General features: G+C 28.4%; 1 protein-coding gene across 1 annotated transcript in view; it reads right to left on the reverse strand.

The window, feature by feature from the left end:
• The window catches only part of LOC111674780 (homeobox protein OTX2-B), a 3,236-nt gene extending 459 nt beyond the window's left edge, over positions 1-2,777 (reverse strand). The window contains exon 1 of the mRNA XM_046947145.1: positions 2,232-2,777. Coding sequence (XP_046803101.1) covers positions 2,232-2,492 — 261 coding nt within the window. The 5' untranslated portion in view covers positions 2,493-2,777. The remainder of the gene's footprint in view (positions 1-2,231) is intronic.
• Between the last annotated feature and the right edge of the window lie 16,476 nt (positions 2,778-19,253).

Consider the following 19,253-nt stretch of genomic DNA (forward strand, 5'->3'; position numbering starts at 1 on the left):
AGATTCGGCATGGTGGTATATAAGATTCGGACTTTAGATCTTTTTCAAAGAAAAATTGAAATTTTCGGATATCTTTATAAAAACAATGAAGATTATACCTGATAAACTTCGTCCCATTTGAGCGAAAGAAGCTGCTTTAAATTTACAAATGCAGAATATAAATATCGTCACCTTATATTCAAAAGGTGCAAACTCAATTTTAGGCCTAAGTATTGCTCAATGCATGATCGACGTCTGGTATAAATTTAAAACAAATAAATTAATTTTTTCACTTTTAACAACAATTTTTTAATATCCTATCTCAAAGTTATATTTTTATTGAAGAAAATAAGTGCTAACTTCCTTACAAATTTTACAAAATTTTTTAAGTTTACTAAAACTTATTTTGTATATTAACAAAACAAACATGCTAAACACAAAACTGGTTAACTATCAGATATGCCATAAGATTTACTACTTAAATGGTGTAAATACATATTTTGTACTTACTGGTTTGACTTAAAAAAATTCATAAAATTATTAAAAAGTAAAATTTCTATGTTATTATTATCACAAGAAATGTTTATTCTATTCTTTTGACAAAACACAATAACATAGAACAAATATTTTTTTTTTGTTGTCCAAAGAGTGATATTCGCAAAAATGTGAAAAATATTAAAATTTTTTTATAGATAGGAATTAGTAAGGTTTTTTAAAAACGTTTTATTTTGTACAATATTTTACGAATTAAATAGTTTTAAGTTCTCCTAAAAACTAGACTTTATTAATTTAGCACTTTTTGAATATAGGGTATCGATATACAAAAATAGTTTTCATCAGACGTTGATCAGAATTATCAGGCCATTTTTAAACATTTGTACGAACCTCGGAAGAATGCCGAACATATTATCCGATATCTTTCACACTTTATTATGTTTGATTAGACTTTTGTACGAGCTATCGATCATTTTATCAGACATTTGACCGACATCAATCAATACGAACTATCGAAAGAATGTCAGACACGATATCCGACTTCAATCAGTTTTATGGAAAAATCCTTTAGAATTTGCCCTGGAATATGCATCAGATTTCGTAACAAATTCTCACCGAAAACCCTACACGGTACGAATTTGGCAAAAATTATTTAGTGGGAATATATGTACTTTACAGGGTCGGAAAATTATATTGTGGAAATTACATACGAAATGACAAACTTGAGAAAATGTAGAAATTTTTTGGTTTATTTACATTGTATCCCACTAAGTGATCAAAATGACAAAGCTCTTAAATACAAGGTCTAATTATTCTGTTGAGTAAAAAATTTTAACAAAAATGCCCATTAAAAAATAGAGAAAAATTAGGTAGCAAATTTAATATTTTTTACTTAAAAATTTTTTTTGGATGATTTGTTTTAAATCTGTGTACTCAATTTTTCATCAGCTCTTATGCACATGTAAAAGTACCTTATAGGATAAATGATTTCAAAAGATCAAATTTCAAATTTATATGTATATAAAATTTGGTATATATGTATATTAGTTAGTTAGTTTGAAAAGAGGATGTACATACATATATGTTAAATCCGAAGAAATACATGAAGCTCAGAACCTCTGCTTCAAAATAATATTATTTATTTGAATTTATCAGGATTAAAAAATAAATAGGAACTTAACGAAAATATTTTACAAACAATAAGTTTAAAATTTTTGTTTCAAAAATTAAACCTTTTTTAAATTTCATTTCTTTTTAAAATTTTCGCCTAGCAATACAGAGTCTTAGCTTTCATTTGATGCCAATATTAGCATTATACAAAACATACAAATATTTAAAATAATTTTTGAAATTGTAAGCCCTTTAAACCTCCAGAGGAGCTGATTAGAAAAACGGATTATGCAGAATTGTTATAAATGGACTCTAGTTTCCCGTTCATATCAACTATTCATGTGTGAAATATTTTTTTTAAATTGTTACAGGCTATTATCAGTTCCTTACAAAAATATTTTTGCAGGAAACTTTTCGTCGGAAAAATAGATTTTTTAATAAAGTAGAGATATTTTTTATGTACGAAAATATGTATTGTCAGAAAATTTTTTAATTTTTCTCCAACGATTGTTTTTCTATAAATCTTTAACGCACAATAACTTTTAAATAACTTTAAATAATATGTATATATTTCTTAATAAAATCACACAAATTATTCGGTTTATAAATTTCTTATCCGAATCTTATTAAATTAACAACACTCATACGCCCAGTGTGTAAAACGACGTAACGAACGTAAAATGTAAAACATTTTTAATCACCTGAACACGAGCTTCACTAAGACTTATTCTTAAAGCGACTTCTTCGCGTAAAAATACATCAGGATAATGGGTTTTCTGAAACAATGCCTCCAATTCTTGCAATTGTTGAGGTGTAAAAGTTGTACGATTACGTCTTTGACGGCGACGACCGAACATATATTCTGTTAAAAGATCACCGGGCAAGGGAGATAAAAATGGGCCAGCCATTTTATTTCAGTTATAAATTAGAATTGCTTCTTTTTTGTTATGTAATTGTTTTTTTAGTATGTAATTAATTCAATTATTAATAAATTGTAAACGTTTTTGTGTTATAATCCGTTAGACACGTTTTTATTTGTTATTTTAATGTTACACGTTGCACGTACCAATAGTAACTGTTCATAGGCATTAACAGTGTTTGCCTTTTTATTTGCATAACCACCAAATGCTAATATTATCATCGTAATCAACACCAGTCTCATCGTCTTCTCCACCACCAACACCATCATCGTCAGCAGCAATAACAACACTAACACCAGCAATATTATTGTTTCCTCTTTTTGTTCTTGTTGCTTTGTCCTTTATCCTGCTGCCTGCCTATTTGTCGTGTGAGTTTATTAGTAACATCATCATCTTCTTCAACGACAATAAACAACAACAATACTAATGCAAACAACGTTAGCATCAGTAGCAGCAACAACAAGAGAATTATACGAAATGCACCCGAACAATAAACGATTACAAACAAAAAAAAGTTGAAAAAAAACAACAATTCGGTTTTACAATTTGCGCGCCATATGCAAATTTAACTTGTTATGAGAATAATTTTCTCATTTCTTTTTTATTGTTGTGTGGTGGCTTATATTCATTTTGCTCATTTTTCATTTCCGCTTTCCTGTCGTTTGCTTTTGTTTAGTGGTGTTACATTCTCTCATTTTTCTCATTTGCAAAATGAAGTGTTTATTTTGTATTTAAATCTCTTGTTTTCAAGTTTTAATTATTCTATTTAGAAATTGTTTGTATATTATTTGTAATAAATTGAATATTTGTAAAATATGATATAGACGGAAAACTATTTTTAAGGTTTCCTTGCATAAAATGATTTTTGATGATAACAATGCAGATTTTAGACAGAAGTGATCAGAAAAACTACAAAGTGTATAGAAATTTTATTAAATCTTCTGGTACATCTAGTGGACACACTCACCTCTACAATGAGTGTTACCAACCAAATGCTATTCGCTTTGAAATTTCCAAAAGTTGTTATTAAATACGTTTAGTTTTAATGCAAATACAATTTCGTTACCATGCAACTATAGATCATATTTTTAATGGGTCTATATACAAATTTCCAAAAAAAACATAAAAATCAAGAAACTATTTAATCGATAAATTTCATGTGTTATCTGTATTGTACTCGTTCAAAAGGTAGGATCTAATATACATATGTTTATCTGGAATAGAAATCTTATTAAATTCTTTTTAATCGAGGGACTATATTGTAAACATATTTAAATCAAACCATGCATAATTATGCTCTTATGGTTTACAAATCGTTGTCAAAATTCTTAAATATGTAGCTTTGAAACGTGCAAATATCTTCTCCAGGAGTCCACAGACGCACCATAAAAGGCATGCATATTTTGGCTTCCCAGGTTATTAGTCAGTTGAATCTATAAACACATACGGAGTCAAAACATTATCGAATTTTGAGCATTTTAATATATTTAATTAGAATATTAAAATTTTATATTAAGTAATTTTAAGAAATATTAAATATAATATATATGTACATATGTGTGTGTAATGGATATCTGTATTTATCCACTATTATGTATTTAACATTTTTAAAGATCTCGGCTAATGGTTCTGTAATTTTAATGGATTTTATGTATTTCCTTAATTAAAAGTATTAATGTTTTAAATGTTCCATTACAAAATATTTCATAAATATCATTTTAATGTACAATACACATATATACATATAGACAATCACACATACAAACAAAAAGCAACCAGTCATATTTCAATTTAATGTATTAAAACAATAATAACAAAAACAATATTGTCTAACTGTAGTAAACAGCATCAAATTACAAAATTAAAAATGGTGGATACAGAAAAAAAACAACAAACAACACCCAAGTATCTATGTACATATGTAAATAGCAACAAGAATAAGACAATGGCATTTAAGCAATAACAACAGCAAAAAAACAAAATAAACATTATAAAGCTACAACACGTAAAAACAATATTTATAATTTATTAAAATGATGAACAGTAAAAAGCCACCTACCGCTCCATCTCTTACATTTGTTTTTACTTTGCTTCCCTTTCTTTTCTCTATAAACAGGATGTAAATTGTAAATGCATAAATGTGTGTAGATGTGTCTTATTTATGCAATACAATCAAGTCTACAGGTTTGCATTTTTGTTGCTGTTGTACATATTTATATTTTTATGTGTTTTTTTTACTCAGTTATGATTGGCTTTGCTTAAAAGTACATTTGTATACATGAATATTAAAAACAGACACCGCTCCGCCTATTCTATTTTAAATAGAATAAGCTAAAAGAATATACAGAAACAAAACAAAGCAACAGCAACAACAACAACACGACATAAAACAACAAAAACAAATAAACAAAACGTTGAGGATGTTGATGTTGTTATAAAAATGCAAAAACAAAACTTTTCCTGCTACTGCTGCTTCGGCATCTGTTAAAATAATAAATAAATATAATTTTAGCGCAAGCGCTACCACCACCCCTCTTGTTGCACTAACTAAATATTCACAGTACAACATGACACAACACACAACTGAGTCCTGTAAATGGTCCTTGACAACAATACAAGGATAATAACATACAAAAAAAGAACACATACACACAAACCTATGCTGAAAGTAGCAACACTATGTTTGAGAAAACAAAACGTGCAAATGAGAAAATTACATCCCTTCATTCATTTATAAATTCTATGTATGTGTGTGTATATTCACAGCAACAACAACACAACAATGGAACAATTGTGTTGTCGTCCCCAACGTCATCAGCAGCATATTTATACAAAATAACACATACAAAGGTATGCACATGTATTAGGGTAGTCTCTGGCACTGATGTTTCTACAGAAAATTAAAGTAGACTTTTTTATGATAGTGTTTATCAAAATGGGTGTCCTGTCGTCAATATTTGACAGGGAATAAAAATGTATTTTTTTCGACAAATTTTTTATTTTTTTGTTGCAAAATTGAAAATTTTCAGAAATAATCGAATAATTAAAATACTTTTTAACTCCATAACTTGTAAAAAATATGGTGTTTTTTACATTTAGTACTCTTTGATTAGAAAAGAATGATACAATTGTTTACTCCTATCTTTGCAAAAGTTTTATCACTTTGTTGGCGTACAAATATTGCGAAAGATGGTATGGATTGTGTATTCTTTTGAGAAATGGTATCATAGAGTTTTTTTTGCGTGTTGTCTTTAATTATATTGGCAACCATTTGTATCTGTAGGTCCATGTATAACTACTATCTAATCCCTTACAATAGCAATACCCTTGAGCAATAACAGTTGTCATGAATCAAGCTCAATCAAATCCCGGCAAAGAAAAAGGCAATTACTGGTTAGAGTCGATGAAAAGTGCGGACCCAACATCTGGTGAATACACTGTATTAATAAATTGAGTATGTTTTGAGTAATCAGCAACACACTCGACCGTGATCGAAAAGCGTCTATAACATATCTAGAAAATTTATATTTCACCGTTCATCAGTCTTTTAACGAAATGTCCCTTCCTGCGAATTTCGGTTTAAACCACAGGCACTACCTGGATCCCGAAGGAATATCAAAAAACTGGCTAACCTGGACAAAGTCCTGCAGGCAACTGGTCAGCTTTAGCACCAGCTTTAGTAATCCACTTTTTCGATCTCATGTCAAATCGTTTCAAGAAAGCCCGAGGATACATTTGATCATCACCAGTATATAGTCTCGGCATACTAGGGGTGCTGGCAGTACCTCTTTACCCTGGAATTGTAATACACCAAGATGGGATCTATCATCAAGTAAAAATGGTCCACTGAGAGTATTAAAGAGCGCACTTAATTTTCATATTCGGACCACCCTAATATACATATGTTTGTGTATATTACTTTCAGTATATGTGTGTTCAAGAATACCTTAGCCAGTCATTGTTTTATACATTTTTTCACAAACTGATACACGTACATATATATGTACGTATGTGTGTACCTGTCCACAGTGGGAGCAATTTCGTATTTATTTTAACCTAGTTTAGTATTAAGAAATCTTATCCCCTCCAATTGGACTTAAATTTAAGCATTTTTTCAAGTTATCCTTAGTAAATTTACTACAAAATTTATCTTCGTAAAGTTCTAAATAAATAATAATAAGTTATATAAAAAGTTTTTAGAATTTTGTTCCCTAAGAAAACACTTTTTAACTAGAATTGTTTTGAGTTCTATAAACTCTTTAGTTGAATTTAAAATTTTTGATTTTTACATTATGACAGTAACTATGAGATATTTATTTAGTATTTGTTCTAATTATTTCCCTTCTGATTTCACTGTGCCTTGTTGTTAAGTTATATTTTGCATTTTCATTGTTTTTGTGTGTGTGTGTGTGTGCTACCAAAGTGGGTGTCTCATTGGTGATTTGATATTCCACACGGTTTTTGTTGTTTTATTACAATATTTTTATTAACTTTATAAACCATTCGCTCTCAAGTACTATTTACATCATTGTATTATTTAATATACAATTTACTACAAAATTTGTAGTTTAATTATAATATAAAAAGTTAAAAGTAGTAAAAATTATATTTAAGATTTTAATTAAAAACTTTGTAAATAAACAAGAATCAAAGTTTGCGGTAGATAAACGACATTAAATCCCATTTATAATATTGATAGTTGAAACAAAGTTTCCACTAAGTCTCACCCTAATTTTGGGTTTCCTTTTCAAATACAATCTGAATTAAAATGAATTTATTATTGACAAAATACCAGTACAACTGTTGTTAGAAGTTTTATTTGAAAATTTTAATTAGAAAAATCATGATTTATATTTTCAAAACTTTTTCTATTAGATCAGTGTTTTCTGTCTATTTATGACTACTATTTTAACAAGTCAGTTTATTTGGCAGTTTATATTATATTTAGTTATGTTGTTTTATAGTGAATACATTTTATCCATTTTTCTAAGTCAACCACCTGCGTTTACAAAATAAATTGCTCTTCTACTGCATTTATTTCTGTTGCCGTTGTTGTCAGTTTATCTGCAGCACTTTATCATATTTGTTGTAGGCTGTGATACTTATCCTTACGTTTATGCTGTTGATAAAAGCAATGAAAATGAATATCGTACTTGTACACATTCATAGATATTTTATATTTGTATTTTTAGTAGGTTGTTTTCATTTTTATTTAGTTGCTACTGTTGTTGGTTGAACATTTAATGTAATCTGTTGAAAATTGCATTTTCAAATGAGAGAACAACAACAATTGATGCATTTTTCTACACAGTTCCCCTCAAACTCAGGGGATTCATTTTCATAGCATATTCTTGTTTATACTGTTCTGATTCAGATTTCCACCACGAAAAATTTGATTAACGTAAAGTATTGTTGTTCAAAATTTAATTAATTAGTTTAACGATGTACAAGATGTTATTTAAATGACTTTCACAAATGCGAAACCAACTTTTTAAGGAATAGGGCCACAATTAAGCCTTTGAGATAAATAAATGAGTAAAAATTAAATATATATTTTTTTATATTTCTGTTACATAACTTTGTAAAGGAGGTCAATGATATAGCTAATCAAAAATATATATATTTATTAGGATCCAGCCATGCTTGAACTTTACATCAGTGAGTATGTTTAAATTGTGTATTATTTTTAATAATAAAGTTGTTTTTTACCTTAAATTCAAAATATTTTAACAAATTGTTAAAAAAAATTCTGAAAGAACAAGAGTAAATATGGATCTACCATTATATAGGTTTAAAGTTAAAGTTATTTTTACAGAATATCATCGTGACAATAGTACTTTTAAGGGAATTATTGTCCATCAAGTCATTTTGTGAATGAGACTTCGTATGAAGACTATAGTTAAATAAGCCCTGAACATTATTAGAACCATTGTTGACATCTTGATGGCCTTATATCACTGTGATATTTTTCAATGAGCCTGTAAGGCTCATCACCGATCCTTTGTGCTTCTTACACGCCATCCCATTCACAAGGATTTCTCTCAAGTTGACAGGTATCATCAGACAATATAAATCCGACAATGAACAAGCAAAAGTACCCGAAGATACTTAATCATAATATGATATTTTAAAATTGTTACAATAACCATAATATATTTAGACTACAATCATTATTTTGAACATCTTTGCCTTATCAGCTCCGATTCAACATTTTGTTAATGCACAGACTTACCTTGTGGCCGTATGATAACAGAAACTTATCTCGAATAATTATAATTTCACAGTGCAAACCAAGCGAATTCGGATTTAAACACAGCCACTACACAGAGCGAAAAGAGACGTTTGAAAACGGTCCACGCTTAGTACCAAATTGACACCAATGTGTTTAAAGTTTTCTGAGTTGTCATACAGAACGTTGCGTTGTCGAAATAACAATGATGCGTTATTTCAATAACAATCGAGCTTTGTCAAAATTATAATATAAATTTTATACACATACATTGTCTAAATGTTGACAAACGTCGTAAGCCCACTTTTGTCAAAGGATTGTAATAATTTCGGTATTTTCTACTGGTATTTTTTCTCTGTGTACGTAGATTCCAAAGGAACTTTAATCAATTGACCAGCCAGGACAACTGACCACCAGTAGTACTAGATTATCTGGTGCTCTGGTTCGACATGTCAAATTATTCAAAGGAAAGATACATTTAATCATTACCTGTTTATAGTTTATATAAGAAAATGAGTTCAATATGTACTATGATGTAATTGCTAATAATGACTCAACAAAGGACTCAAATCATCTATCTTTTAAACTGGTAAAATTTATTTGCTAGATTGGCCCCTACAGGTGGCAGTCTTTAACCTGATTAATAGTTATCAATCGAATTATAAATTGGCGCTGCAATTAGTAACAGTCATGTAAAAAGAACCATGAAGTATGGTGATTGATAAGAAAGTCCATTACAGAGCCAAATAGAGAACATAGCAAAAAACTTCCTTAGAAAAAAAATAATAATTGCCGAAGTACTAGAAAGTCCAAAATGGTCCTAGAGATGAACCACATTAAAACTCTAAGCAAATGCGCTTTAAGTTACAGGACATGAAATTTAAATACATGTATCTCTATAAAAATATGTTTCTGTCTTTTCCCTTCAATTTCAGAACTAAACAAATTAAACAAAATTATATCGAAAAAGAAAATATTGTACCATTATACCTAAAATTATAATCTTTAATCATTGAAGACTTTTTGATTTTGAATTATTTCAAAAAAATAAGCTTTAATTGTTAAATATGTATATCTAGGCAACTTCTGAAATTACTTCGTCGTGACAGTTTCTTTCCGGAAGCATAAATATCAAAGTAGCTGATTTGTGATTGGCATACAATGCATGACGCCCATATACCAAGTATATGATTTTATGATAATATCAACGCTTTGCAACAAGGACAACAACATTTGATAAACTTGATGAATTAATTTTGAGGTATGTTTTTTTATGAAAACAACAACAAAATGTTTGCAATAGTGTGTAAGTAAGGATAAAAATATAACTCCTTGTTTTGATATATTTTGTTTAAAGAATCTATAGCGACAAGTCTGGTTATTGCTGGGAGGCAGCCACCAGGACATGGTGAAAACAACAACTTTTCATGTTCATGTTTTGTTGTTATTTTTTGTATAGCAAAAAGACAAAAAAAAGAAATGAAATGAAATATCAAAGCGCCACAAAAGACAATAAAATTCATTTCTGGTGTTAAATCACAGCTTAATTAGAATTTTTAATTATTTACTATACAACAAACCATAACGTGGTAACAAAAGCGTAAAATTTCCACGGGTATTAATATTAATAAAAAACAACAACAGCAGTAGCTGTAGCAGCAATAACAACAAAATGCAAACAAAAACGATAATATGCACACAATTTGTAAAAATGTTTGTGAATATTTATGTATATAAATGCAGGAGTGTGAGAAAGAAAGAGGCAGAGGGAAATATAATAAATAAAAAAAAAGAAGTAGAAATAGGAAAATTAAAATGAAATCCATAATGAAATGATAACAATAAGGATAATACAAATACAACAACAGCAATAAAATACTTTGTTGTTTGATTATACTTTTAGTTATTTAAATATTTTTTATATCGTGGGCCTATATTCAAAAAGTGACAATTCAAATTTTGGTTAACTTGAATTTTTGATGGCAAACTTGTAACTAAAAGAAGGTTTTACTTTAAACACTAATTTTTGTAAATATGCTATCACGAAATAATCACCGGCGAAGTCTTCACCAACACACAATTAAAACGATTGATCGGTTAATGGCTGCTCCAGTGTCGTCACCTTTGCTTAGCAATACACAACAAATAAAACAAATCTGCCGAAATGCTGACCTAAGGACTGTAAAAGGCTAAAACGATTGATCGGTCAATGGTTTATTATGCTGCTCCAGTGTCGTCACCTTTGCTTAGCAATACACAGTGACAAATAAAACAAAGCTGTCGTAATGCTGACCTAGGGACTGTAAAAGGCTGCTAACAAATTTCAATAAAGTAAACAGTTCTCCTGGAATGTCACCGAAGATGTCATCCTAACCTCACTAACAGTACTTCACACTGTCCAATGGATTTATGGACACAACCTACTTTTTATGACTGAATGACCAGTTTTTCTGTTACAATCATTTATATACACACAATTATAGGAACAATGCTTTCATTTGGATTAATATATTTGAATTAATATTCTTCCTAAAGTTTTATGAAAATGCTAAATATTTATTTATAAGTAAAACGTATAATTAATTACATCTATTAATTGTACAAAATATTACTCATACGTTCGTGGTTAGTAAGATTGTTAAAGAACCTTCTTTGTTATTGTATATTTTAAAATATTTATTTGGAAGTCGAGTCTAAGAGATTATTGTAGTTGCTGTCGTGTGTATCTTCAATAAGCTTTTCGGATCCGATATATTATAAGGCTGAATGTTGCTTTTGTGACATTTTTAAAAAAATATTTGTATAATATTTATTTACAATATATTTTGTTTATAAAGATATTGCTTTCCTTATCCACCTAAGTTTATCTAGAAAGTTTGGTTGGTTGGTTTACGTGGTAGTTCACTACGTGCGAACTGTCAAGTAGAATCGAAGAGATTCCGTTTTGACCGGACCACTCCACTCGTCAGAATCTAGTTTAGATATAACACAATATTTTTTTCCACCTTGTAAGTTTTTCAGATCCTTTAAATCACTTTATATTTAATTTCTTTAATAAGTACTTAGTTTGGAATTTTTTTTACATTTATTTTAATAATAAAATTTTGTTTTAATGCATTTGCTGTTTGAGGCGGTAATAATTTTAATTAACTTATTATATTTTTAATGGAATCATATTTTGTTTAGCCTTAATTTGTAATAAGGTTGTTATCATTTGATATCAACGTGCCAACAACTTCATTAGTATAATTACATTTTTTTGTATAAATATTCTCTTCTCTCTTGCTTCATCATATTTTCACGCTATAGATTGCAGTGAATCTATGCTATGGTTGAAAGCTGCAGAGCTGTAGTTTAAAAAGGGGATGATTCACAAATTTAGTGTAAGTTGGAATTAATTTTATTTAAATTTAAAAAATTTTAACTTTAAATTATTTTATTATATTAAAAAATATATAAAGATAAATCTGTTTTTAATTATTATATTTCCTACAACACTGAAATTATTGCTTTATAATAATAAAAAAATGGTTTTTGCTGGATGACTGAAACCATAAAAAATTATGCTTTAATTTTTTTTACCACTTTTACCACCTAAAAGTAGGCTATAGAAATATTTTAATAAAAATAATTAAGTTTTCAACAATATTATCAAAATTCCATTAAATGCAATGCAAAAAATAAAAATACAGCTAAAATTTAGTTGATTAATAACCATCATAAACTAACGTCACTTGGTTAGAGACAGCAACAATTTCATTCTTTCTAATTTTAGTTGTTGTTGCTGTAGTTTTCTTGTAGTAGTTTGTTTTAACTCGTAAATGAATGATAAAACTAAATTTATGCAGAAGAAGTAGAACATAATGCAACAAATCATACTAAAAACCAAACAAACGAATCAAGAAGGGAAGAAAGAACCAACCCACCAACCAACCAACCAGCCTGTCAGCAAACAAACAGTATTTTCTATCCTCAAGCCTTAAAATATGCTAACAAATACATTTGCACATACATACTACATATTATTACATTTTTACAAAAAAATATAACGAATTGAAAAAAGTAATTAAAAAATATATATACAATAGAAATCGTGATATGTATACATTGTACAGAGTTTGTTAAGTATGTTTGTTTGTGCGTCAATCACGCCTAAATGACTGCAACTGCAATTTCTTCGAATTAAGTAGAACCTATTTCAAAAAGTGCCATGCTTGGGCGAAGTGATTTCTTTTTCAATTACAATTACATTTGTAGTAATTGTAGTTAAAGTTTTTATGTTTTTTTCAATTTCAATTATTTGTAAAGTGTAGTTGATCAATAACTAATTACTTGTAATTGTGAACTGCTCTCTTATAATAACATGTAAAATGTAAGAACTCAATTACAAGTAATGGTATTTGGTTATTGGTCAATATTATTACAAGTAATTGTAATTGACATTATATCAATTATAATTACATATAATACATGTAATTGATTATTCCTCAATTACTCATAACAAGTAATTGTTTTCGAAAATTTAAAACTAAGTAGGTACAACAGGACTAAACTTTTTGAAATCATTAAAACAATTTACGACTACAATTAAATTAAAGTAATAATTTAATCGCAATAAGCCGGGTACAACAAGCCAGTGTATGTAATTTTGTAAGAGTGTGTGCATGAATGTTTTAGAATTATAACAATATAATGAAAAATACATTACACCCAAGTTGCAACAACAACAGCAGCAGCAGGAAAAAATATAAGACAACAAATTATAATGTTTATCATTCTGTCATCATCAACATCATAGTCGTCAACATAATGCTGATGACAAGGATGTTGTTTACAACGTTGATGATGATGATGATACCGAAGGTAGTTAGAGTGTGAGTGAGTGACTTTATTGCTGCGAGTGTAACTGTCGTTGTTGTTGCTTTATGTTAGTTTGTGTGAATTTATGTATAAAAACAATAACAATAATAACAGCAGCAACAACAACAACATGAAGTAATGTAAATTAAAATGCATTTACACACATAAACAAAACCTGTAAAAATGTGTATGAAAGGATTTCATTTTGTTGTTCTATATGCAAGAACAACATCTTTTATACATAAATGCATTATACAACAGCAATTATTTATTTGTACACTTGTATGACAACTTACTGTAGAGCGCTAATTTCAACACTCGCATGTTTAAAAGTATTTAGGTATGTATAGGTTTACAAATATTCATATGTATGTATGAATGTATTTGTATATGCATATATGTATGTTTATTCATGTAAGCTCTTAATATTTTGTCCTTATTTTCATTATTTTGTTATTCTTCCTTGTAATGTTTACCCCATAAGCTAATATAATATTTTTCTCGCGTTTCTTTACCTCGTTGCAATGTAAGAAAATATGCATTGAAAAATAATGTTGAAAAATAATTATGATTACATTAATTTAAACGGAATATTGCTGTAGGCTTTATTTTTTAAGGGGTTAAATCCTTAAAGGACCCTGAATGTATTTTTTTCTTTCGTTTTTATACTTTAAATAAGTGTCAACTATGTAAGCGATTGTTTCTTGTAATAAAATTGCAATTTCAGAGTAGAAAAGAAAATTTTTCTTAACGCATCTTAAGAATATGAAATTGCTAAAGGCAATTATTATTGGATACTTATAAAAAATAGGATCACAAGTTTGAAATATTTGGTCTTTAGGTTTTTCTATAAAACTTAAAAATCGAGTGAATTTCTATTATTGCTATTCCACCTATATATTCTAAAAATAGATGTTAAAATAGCCCTTGAAAAATATTTCGACTTTAGCTGTTCGAATTTCACAGATAAACTAGTTAGTTAGTTAGTTTGAAAGGAGGATGTATACACATCAAATCCGAAGAAATACACCTAGGCCTCTATCGGGCCTGTTGTGCGCTCCTTAACCAGTGCCACGGGTGGGAATCGAACCCACCACCTCCGGTCTACCAGACTAGAACACTAACCACTAACCTACCGGAGGCCACTAACTAACTATTTTTTCTTATACAGTTTGTATGGTAAATATTTATATGAAATTACACATATGTACAAAATTTGATGATTTTAGCTTTTATTCAAAACTTAATATTTATTTAATTTAAGTGGGTACAAATATATATATTTTAAATTACAGTTAAAATTTACATAATTTTTTTATTTCTTTTTCAAATTAAAATTCATGTTATTTTCTTTTCTTTTCAGATGTATCATCTTATGTTTGCTTGCTGGTGTTTTTATTTCAGTTAAAGTCGCGAGTGTTTTATTTATCGGTATAAAATTACTACCGTTAAACTTAGCTATTCAATAAAAATGGGCTTCATAAGAAAGTCTTAGCAATTATGCAAAAATGTAAAATTTTCTTAAAATGAAAGCAAAATAATTATTATGAAAGAGCCTCAGTTTGGTACCAACGAATGAGTCAGTTAGTCAGACAATTAGTTAGTTAGTTCAAACTAGCAGATTTTCGATTTATTTCTAACTTGTATAACTCTGTCCGTCCGTCCACTCAAAGAAAGAGTACAAGGCAGCTCATTTGAGAGCTCATTCGGTTTCGCTGATGTAAACTTTGTAATCAAACTACAGGTCGCAATTTTTAAGATAATTCAATTAAAATTTGGGACATAATCTTCTATTGTCCCTGGGAAGAAGGTTTCTGGTAGGATTCGAAACCTCTACATCCTTATGATGTCACAGAAATCAATTCTGACAATGTTGAAAATTTGACAAAAATTTTTGCCAACATAAATTTTGGTTGTTAAATATTTTTCTGCCAATATTGTAAGATCTGACAGCCGGGATACGGAGCTTTGTACATATTTGTCCATTTCACAATCAATGCCGTATCGTTGTAGCGTTGTATGTCATAAAAATGTTTCAAATAAAATTTTTTGAAACAAAAACAAAGAAATTATAAAAAAAATAAGACATACTACGATACAACCGTACAACATGGATTGTAAATTGGACAATTGTTTTAATGATACATTACTTAAGAAATTATATTGAGCTCTAAGCCATTTTTATACATTCACATATAGTTATAAACTTTTAATTTAAATTTTCTTTTATAAAAACAACAATAAAACTAAACAAAAAATTAAACTAAAATTCATATTTACTTCCTCTTCCAGAACTCCATTGTTGTTGGTGGTAAGGTAAGTGAAGTACAATATTTTTCATTATTTTTATACGATTTTTTCTACACTTGCAAATACAGGACTAAACACCCTCTTAAGTTTTATACGACTTGATTTTGTTTTTCATTCTAATAACTTTTGCAATTCTCATCCTGTCGCCGGTAATATGAGTGAAAAAAAACTCAACAAATCTTTTTATGTCCCATGTTGTAAATAAAAATAAAGCAGCAACAAAAACAATAATTGCAGTAGAAACAGCAACTACAACAACAATATTATGATGATTTTGATTATGTTTATGAAATATGATTTCATTTCATTTCGCTAAGAAAAGACAAAACAACAATATTAAAAAAGAGAAGAACAAGCTCGAGGAATTGGAAACGGAGGAGTGGTGTTAGGTAGAGGTAGAGAACAATGAAATCTGGAAAAAATCATTCATTCGTTCATTGTTCAAAAGCATTGTCTTGAGTTGTTGCTAGTAGACATTTGTTGTTTTTATTCTCTGTGTAGGTGGCTACATGGGTGGGTGGTTAGTGTTTTAGGGTAGTGTGTTTGAGTGTGTGTTGTTAACAGTTGCCAACAACATAATCAGAGTAACAAATGAGATTCTGGTTGACAGTTTTTGTTTGTTTATGTTTTGTTTTTCTATCATTCTTTTACTATATTAATACAAATAAGACGTTTATAAGATAATGTTGTAAACTCCATTTCATTCATAAACTAATCTAAATATAACTACTATCTATTCAAATTAAAAAGTTCAAATTTTCGGATCTGATATGAGCTTAAATTTCCAAATATTTAAACTTGGATTACTTTGTACTTGTTTATTTCAAAACGTTAAAAAAGGACATTGCAGTTTTTGTTTCTATGCTCGGTTGTATAAAAAACAATAAACATATACTCCATAGTTTTTGTTCTTGTTTATGTGTAATGTAAACGACTGCATTTAAAATTATAAACACATACTCAACACTTTTATATAGAAAATATTTAATTATGATCCTTGTTGAAAACTTTGCTGCTGTTTTATTAATTTGTTTATGAGAACCTATGTCATCAGATATTAGGCGAGGTTAATGGGTCTATGTTTGCGATGTATAGGTCATTATTTTCAAGATTTAAGAACAGTTCCTTTGGATACATGAACAATGTATGTTAAACATGTTTAAATCAGTTGCAATCATCCCCTCCCAAATTATAAATTAAATATAGTGTTTGTATTTTTGGTGCCATCTTAATGTAATCAATACAGTATTTATTACATTATTCATTGAATTTAAATATAAAATTTATATAACATTGTTTCTTGAAAACGCATAAACTACCATTCTGTTGTTTTTTTTTAATTCAAATAATATTTTCAATTTTACATTTGGCTGCGTTCAACATAGAAACTGCATTTTATTATGTATGAGTTGTTTGAATGTTGAATATTTAGTATAAAATATTTCGGTTTGATTTTGGTTTTTATATCAATTATGTTGATTGCATTTGCTTTAGATAGATAGACATTTTGTATTGATTTTGCTGCAATTTGTTTATTTATTCATTGATTCATTGGTTGGTTATTTGTTTCTTTGTAAAATAAGGATTTTTTAATAAAATTTTTATATTGAATGAATTTTATTGTAAAGATATTTGATCCATATCAATTTGTGTATATTTTTCTATATTTTTTATAGAATTTATTTATTTATTTTTGTTTTTAAATTTGCTCATTGAGGTAAAAATACTCTTTATTTTATAGCAATTTAAATAATTAAACTTAAAATCTGAAATTGAATTCAGATTTTTATATTTATTATTTTATGTTTTTGTTCATTAAATAATTAATTATTGTTAACAAAAAAGTATTATTATTGATATGTTTCAACTTTAAAAACAGTCAATTGTCCAAAAATTTAATAAAGTGAAAAAACTTTGACATCCTCATTTCTTCACTCAAAAAAGTTTTACAGTAATTGTTTTACGTATGTATCTAAACTAGTTTGGGAAGTTCAATAAAACGAAAACAACTTTTAGAGTCTAATCTCTAGATTACTTGGAGACAATAAAGAGACGATTGTTTCCGCTCTCGCTTACAAAGGGGACACTAAAGTGACAACTGTTTTCATTCTCGTTTACAAAGGGTACATTCGTGACGATGGCTCAAAACATACGAATTACAATCATCCTGGTGGTTAACTATTAGTGGAAATTACTGTCTTTTTTGTATGCATTGACTCTTTGTCGAACTGCTGGATATTGTTTCCAAACATATATTGTTGCATAAAATCGAACTTAAATATAAAATAACAAATATTTAATAAATATATTTTTCGGACTTAATTTTTAATATTTAATTATTTTCAATAACAAAATGTACAACATCGTTTTTGAATTTACAAAAAACTCGTGGAAAGAGGGAATGTTATTGTTATTGAAGTTGGTTTACTTCATTATATTATTTATAAAAAAACTGTAAAAACAATTGTTTTGAATAATTTTGTAGGAAAAACTTTATTAGTCAAAATAACTAAAAAATAGTTGTTTTTATTAATTTGTAGGTTCCCAGTAAAATATTTTTAAATTTTGGAAACGAGTATTGTAGGTAATGTAGTTATTTCATACATTACTTGCTAATGAGTTGCCTTTATCAATAACACAAAGACTTGGTTCACTCTGGGAAACTTTTGTTGAGAAACTTTTGATAATTTGACCTGGTTCAATTATTATTGGGAAACTTTTGATTTTTGTGTGTGAGAGAAAGAAGTATCAACCATCTCTTTCTCTCACACACAAAAATCAAAAATTTCCCAATAATAATAATAATTGAACCAGGTCAAATTATTATTTTTTTTTGAATAGACTTTGTGTTCAATTGTCGATAGCGTCCAATAAGGAATTAGATAGAGTTCGATAGTGTTCGTAATCGATATATTTCAATATTTAATTCTTTTCAGGAAGTAGACAGTGTAGACACTTCAAACTTGCTAACCACCATATAATAATTATTTGCTATAGACCCACAGAAGTATATACATTTATTATTGGTTTCTAATAGGTTGACACCATAAGGTTAGAACGGGAGGAATTAGAGCGTTGTTTAAAAATATTATCTATTGATGTTTAGTATTGTCTAATAAAAGTCCAGCTTTTAATACAAGTCTTAATGGAATTGAATGTAGACTAACCCTGGACATTACAGCCCAGGTTTATATCGACAGATGCCTCTAATGGTGATCTTCATCTATCATGTGGTATATAGTTTGAGGCATATATAAGACTTCCAATGTGCGTTAACTCTAACTTTGCGATAGTTATGCCACCTGAGCTCAGTGGAGTACAAACAAATATTAATAGTTTTTTCTTACCAA

The sequence above is a fragment of the Lucilia cuprina genome, chromosome 3 (genome assembly GCF_022045245.1).
Source record: "Lucilia cuprina isolate Lc7/37 chromosome 3, ASM2204524v1, whole genome shotgun sequence".
NCBI classification, from domain to species: Eukaryota; Metazoa; Arthropoda; class Insecta; order Diptera; family Calliphoridae; genus Lucilia; species Lucilia cuprina.